Raw genomic sequence first — 7,111 nt, 5'->3', positions numbered from 1 at the left:
ATTTTTTTTTTTTTTTTTTTTTGGATTTGTGATTATTAAAGCTCTCTTTTGTGTTTTATGTTGACTAAAATGTTGACTTCACTTATTTTAATTTTTATCTTATTTAAAAAAAAAAAAAAATATATATGCACTTAAGTAAAATAGTATTCTACATTTGATTTTCTAGTTTCTTTTTAGTTGTTTTCAAAATCGAAATTTTCACATTTTTTTTATAACCGTTTTTATCATTANTTGTTTCCAAAAAAAAAAAAAAAAAAAACAAAAATGACATCTTTATTTACATACAACATACAGTATGTAACAAATTTACATGTCACTATAAATAGTACAATTTGTTTATTCCGGTATCTATATCAACTGTTTTCCTTTTTACTTTTTTTTTTTTCACTTTCTAGAACGTCTAAAGTTAGCAGAAGAATTAATTTAAGAGATTACTACGTGTTGACTTGATATTTTTGGATACTGACATTTTTTTGCATATTTTTATAACCTTTTTAAAAAGTCTTCTAATCCTTCTCTATATAAGCCCTTCCTTTGTGGTCATCCACTAATTGGACAACCAAAATCTTTCGATAACACCTTTAATCTTAATTCATCTGCCCATTTCAAGACAAACATAACCCAGACAAAACTCTTAAAACTGCATCAATGGCGAATGAAATGAGGTTTATTCAAACATGGGGAGAGGTTGCACCTTCAATGTCTCGTCGGATTCAGCAGAGACGATTATCGAAGAGCATCTCACAGCCTAAACTGGAAACGATATTTGAAGAAAGATGTGATAGTTTTGCGGTCAAGGCCCCTAAACGGATTGTGATATTTCTTCCTCTTCTACTCTCAACGCTTTTGTACTTTTTCGTGTACAAGATTATCAAAGACTGTTGACTGCTTTCTTTGATTTGTAATTTGAATGTGTTGTTAATAACAAAATCTATCCATGATTTTAGGTCAAGAAAGAGTTCGGACTTTAAAGACTCGGGTTTATTTTGTTTTACAAGAAAACGTGTTTTGCATAGGTCAAAACACCCATTTTAACCATGTTTTCGAAAAGTTATATATTGGCCAAGAGACCTATAAGTTATCGGCATAATTTCATACCGTCTCGTTTTGTTGATTTGTGGGACGCGTTTTTGCATATGAATCCATTTGTCAAAAAAGTTCGTGCCACGTTAAGAAATGTCCTATTGGTAAAAAATAAGAACTAAGAGAATAAAAGCACATGTTATAAATTGATATTTGTGAATCAAATGACCAAATTAGCACTATGAATTGAAACAAAGACATAAGTTTATATATTAAAAAAAAAAACTCTTTAGCTTATACATAGTTACATTAAAATACATAACATATATATGTATGTATGTTTAAAAAAATCGAACAACACGATCTTGTCTACACAACAAAACACAAGATACGGCGGATATGATCGCCGGAACAAGAAGAAACAAACGATGTCGTTGTCCTACGACGACGACTCTGTAATGTGGATCTTGATGATTAAAATCATCTTCGAATATGGTCTCTAGTGTCGGAGACATTGAACATGTCCGGCGAGAAATCACCGGCGCCGGCGCCATTTCATTTCCAGATAAGAATCTTCGTCTTACTAATTCTGGTCTAACCATGATGACCTTCGATCTTTTCTAGCTAGTTTCTCTCCCGTTCTTGAAAATGTTTTAAGATCGAAAAAGTTCTTGAAAGTATTCGGATTTCTAATAAGTTTTTTTTTCTTTTTTTCTAATAAGTTTCAATGGTGAATACTTCATACTTGGTCTGTTTATATAGAGACTAGAGTTTAATGCACGGCGACAAAGAAAAGAAAACACGGTTTCAATTCGTTTAGAAGAAAAAATCAAGTGAAAAAGAAAACAGATGGATCAACGGTTGTCTTTGGTCCAAATTGACTGGATGGTCTGTATTATACCACACACGTACGTACTTGTTTTGATATCGACAATATTAGCGATTGTAGAACTAACGACAAATTTTTCTCTATGATTTGTTGATGCATAGACTAACACACAAAAACCAAGTCAAATTTCTCAAAATATCTTTGGGATATTATTATCAAGATATTTACTATGCCTATTGTTTTGAAATACCTGTTTGCTTACATTGGATCAAATATATAAATTCGAAAACTATTATGTATTTCTTTTTTTCTTTCCAATTTATATATAAAGCTATAACCAATATTTTTTTTTTTAAATATACTAATATTATAGTTTCTATCACTGATACTTTACAAATATTATAATTATGTAGGTCCTGATATATCTTTTAGGTTTGATTTAAAAATTATTAATAAAGAAAAAAATCTAAAATGTTAAAATAATTTTACAACTTGTTTAGCAGAAGACGACGTGAGAAGAAGAAAGAAGAAATATGGGAAAACTATACGTACGAACAGTGGAAGTAGTTCTTAGTATGGAGTCCACATTTAGCTTTACAAGTCTTGTTTGGTTAGCTGTATCTCTACGTGTACGTACCAGAGAGTCACACACGACATGAGACTAATGAGATATTCGTTTAAAGTTTGTCAACACATTTCAATGTCTTTTACAACTTCTAGACGCTAACTATCTTCTTTTCAGTCTATTTTCAAATTAAACAAACAACTCCTTTTACACTCCCAAAAAAAAATCACAAATACTTTAGCTTCTGTGTAAATAACATAGTATTTTATTTCGAAATAATTAGTTACAATTTACACCATTGTTTTTTTCAGTCATATAGTTCAGAAATGTATCAAAATATATTTTTTAAAAAAAAATCAATTATTGGTCCAGTTTTAATCATTTTACCAATTGTCCCATTATAATTTTACAAATACAAATAATTAACCATTAATCTTTACAACTACAAGAACAAGAAACCATGCATCTTTCTGAAGTGGTGAAACCTATATGATTATCTCCAACGATAACCAACTCTGTTCAAACACTCTCTGAGCTCATCAAGCTTTTATTAAGTCTCTTTGCTCCTTGGATTGAGTTCCATCTCGGACATGAAATACAGAAATAGTATGTGCTTTTGTCTTTGATTTAAATCTCTCTCATTATTCTCCTAGTCTTCACTACTTCCTCATACATCCTCGCATCTGGCTATATACCACTCTTGAAAAGCACGTTTGATCCTGATTTCTCAGGCTCAAGAACCTTTTCTTTAATTTCTCTCTGCAGCAAATTTTGTGAACTTTACGTTCTTGTTATCACTTCCCGGGCCAAGAAACGTAATTCAAACAGCATTTTATTTTCTCATTGCTTCAGTTAGTTTCCCTGCCCTGCCTAACACATCATTCATAAGCGTAAGTGATCTTATCAGTTTAACACCAAACCGAGATTACATGGGTTTCAACATAGTGTTTCGCTTCGAAGACAACTCCTACGTGGTTACACGCACAGAGGACGCTCACTAGAGTAATGTGGTTTGGCGAAATTCCCTACGTTAGCAACTTCACCAGGACACCATGTAACTGCGTTCCCATTTCATCAAGCCCTATCCCAAAAAAACAACGCTTTTAATGAACTTGAGACAACAAACATGCTGGCACGAATTTTCGTGTCTATCAATCTTCACAATTAAATCCAGAGCCAAGCCTTAATGTCATGAAGTATTCCAAAAAACAATGTCATAACTTTTTATTTCCTTGAAAACAAGAAGTGAGAATCTAACAAGGCTACCGACTTTGGCATACATATCAAAAAGTTTATTCAACAATAAAACGTCAGGATCATTATCGAGTTTTACAAAGGTATACTGCGACATTTTAACATCTCATATAAAGGGTTGCACAAGCGTTAAAAGTAGACAAAACTAAACTCGCTTGGCCTTATTCCAGTATATATGCCATGTGACGAAACAGCTCGATTGCTTCCAACAAGAATCACATTACACAGAGGAAGAAAAGCAGAACATTCCATGAAACCACACCTTTTAATGCTAATCCGGCAAAAATCCTCCAAAGAAGCTTTAATAACAATGGCCTTTCCCTTGTTCCAAATCCGGTGCATGATTTTAGAATGCTAACGAAAAAAAACACTCGATCGTAACACCAAACAAATATACTTCTTTAGCAACCGAACTAACTTAAACGAACCGAACTAAACCAGGAATTAATTAAGTTATAATGTTATAACCGAACTAAATTCCGGCCCAACCAAAATGGTCATAACTCAGCATGAAGAGTTAATCCCACCAGTGTTCGACATCTATATTGGTACTGATGGAGAGACAATTCTCTCCCATGCAATTCTTAGAAAGAAAGTTGCCACATGTTTGGCGCCTCAGCGAGCACTCCTATGTTTCCCCAAGAAGGCTCAACAACTAACCCCCTTTGTTCTGAATTCCTAACTTAGGGGACACTTGCCTATCTAGTGAGAGCGCTCGTCATATCATGTTTTGGATTTTCATCTTTGTTATCACTAGACTGTAATTAATATGCTAGTTTAAATCATAAAAATTATTATAAAAAAATGAGAAGGACAAAGATAGACATTGATGTGAATGTGAAGATGTTTCAATGGTCATTGATATAGTTCGTTTCTTTGTCTCTAAGTGTTTATATGTGATTTGTGAACAAAATAATCGTTTTTTTTTATCTATTATGGTTTATACTTTTATCATTTGATTACACATCTCATCTCTTCATTTTAAGCGGTTTTATTAAATTATGAACAAATTATCATTTTATTCAATGATATAAAGGTGATTTGTCATATGATATGTTGACGAAGCCTTGATTTAGATTGTGGCAAATTTGAGAAGAAACCAGTAGAAGAGAAGAAATATATCACAGCTGTCGAGTAGGGTGCAATTAAAATTAAATTTTAATGGGCTTAGTTTATTGGGTTCTTAACGGGCTTTGTTTACTCTATTTTTACCCGGGGATCCGTTTAAGTACAAGTAAATTTGAAGTTAAGACACCAATTCAAACCTGTTCAAAGTGGTTGAGAACGACTCCCACCAGTTGAGAACGACTCCCACCAGGGTTCCAGGTGTATTGGTACCCCAATTAATTAAATTGGGGTCTTCCGAGCATCATGCCTCGAGGTTCTTCTCGCCGGAGGACTGTCTCCGACTCTCCGTGCGACGCCTTCTCTTCCCTTAGTGGAATGAAATCTTTCCCAGTGTAGTTCTGGAATCTTCTACTTGAAAGACACGAATATATTTTGTTCCAGATTGTGTGGATTCTCTCCTCTATTTGTATAACCATTTTGGCTATATAAGCCTTGTACGTATAATCTTGTACGTATAATGTAAATGGCAAGGAATTCCACAAGATTTCATGGTATCAGAACTTCTAGGACTTTGATCCTCCTTCATTTCTTTTCTCCTCTTCTTCCTTTCTTTTGTTTCTTTCTTTTCGCCATTAATGGTTGCTCCTAACAGCTCTAATGAACGCTGTTTTGGTGTTACAAACATCAAAAATCAAATACTTGTGCTTCTTGATGAAGATGAGCACAACTATGATGCCTGGCGTGAGCTTCTTCTCACACACTGCATGGCTTTCGACGTTGTCGGTCATTTGGATGGTTCTCTCCGTCCTGCCAATGCCAATGATGATGCTTGGTTGAAACGTGACGGTCTGGTGAAGCTTTGGCTTTACAGCACCATGGTGCCACCGTTGTTTCGTTCTTCCTTCCAACCCGGTGGTACTGCACGTGATCTCTGGACTCGTGTAGAGGCTCAGTTCCGCAACAACAAGGATGCGCAAGCTATTCAACTCGACAACGAACTCCGAACTATGGAGATCGGTGAAATGATAGTTCGTGCTTACTGTCAAAAGATGAAGTCCACGGCGGATCTGCTGACCAATGTTGGTACTCAAGTCACCGACAAGACTCTTGTCATGTACATCATCAACGTCCTTAACGACAAGTTTGATAACATAATTAATGTTATCAAGCACAAAGACCCGTTCCTGTCTTATGAATCCGCCAAGTTGATGCTTGAGTGGGAGGAGACCCGACTCAAAAAGAGCAACCGTGTCACTGCGACACACACGGACACCTCTTCGTCCTCCACTGCTCTCACTGCCTCATCCACACCAGTGCAAAACCAACCGTTTCGAAATCGTAATGGGGGTAACAGAGGCAATCGAAGGGGCGGGAGAGGCAATAACAGAGGAAACAGGGGACATTATTCCTCCAACCGTAACCCATGGAATTCACCATCGTTTTGGCTGCCACCACCATCCTACTGGATGCCGCAATACCCACAGTGGCCCAACGCTCCGCGCATGTCTCCTGCACCACAACAACAGGCTAATCTCATTGAATTCCCGCTGCAAGCATACACTTCTGACACCATCGCCGACCCTTCGGTGACAGATTGGTACATGGATTCCGGTGCCACAGCTCATTTAGCTGCTGATGCAGGTATGTTCCATTTTACTTTTAAACCTAGCACCGGTCAAACGGTGATTGTGGGTAACGGTTCCTCAATTCCTGTTAGAGCCATTGGTTCGTCTTCCATTCCCACAAACACCAAAACCCTAAATCTTAACAATGTCCTTGTCACACCTCATATTGTTAAAAATTTGATCTTTGTTCGTAAATTCACTAAAGACAATTGGTGTTCTGTTGATTTTGATCCTTTTGGTTTCACTGTCAAGGATCTACAAACACGGAAACCACTGCTCCGAAGTGACAGCTCCGGCGATCTCTATTCACTACCTCCTCAATTCAATAAAACGCCGGTTGCTTCCTCTGCTCTTTTGGCCTCCACTCCAGATCTATGGCACAAACGCTTAGGTCACAACAATAAGGCTTCTCTTTCTTCCATTTTTCATTCTAATCCCCAATTATGTAATAAAGCGAAACTTTCCTCTTCTTGTGAACCATGTATATTGGGAAAATCTTTAAAGCTTCCATTTGTGGCTTCTGAATCTTTTGTTTCTCACCCCTTTGAGATAGTCCATTCCGATTTGTGGATGTCTCCGGTCTCGAGTCAAAGTGGTCTCCGCTATTACGTCTTATTTTTGGATCAATTCACACACTATCTATGGGTTTATCCTCTAAGACGTAAAAGTGAGGTCTTTTACAAATTCCTTCATTTTTCTACTTACGTTGAAAATCAATTTCACACAACCATCAAAAACTTGCAGTGT

At 36.1% G+C, this 7,111-nt stretch overlaps 1 protein-coding gene across 1 annotated transcript; it reads right to left on the bottom strand.

Annotated features, from left to right (window-relative positions):
* LOC104718477 lies at nucleotides 1,244-1,758 on the bottom strand. Its single transcript, XM_010436237.2, has one exon. It carries the CDS (start codon nucleotides 1,623-1,625, stop codon nucleotides 1,365-1,367), a length of 261 nt encoding a protein of 86 aa, XP_010434539.1. The 5' UTR covers nucleotides 1,626-1,758; the 3' UTR covers nucleotides 1,244-1,364.

Source organism: Camelina sativa, chromosome 10 (assembly GCF_000633955.1).
Source record: "Camelina sativa cultivar DH55 chromosome 10, Cs, whole genome shotgun sequence".
Taxonomy (NCBI): Eukaryota; Viridiplantae; Streptophyta; class Magnoliopsida; order Brassicales; family Brassicaceae; genus Camelina; species Camelina sativa.
The sequence above is the reverse complement of the archived record's forward strand: the minus strand, read 5'-3'. Positions and strand labels throughout refer to the sequence as shown.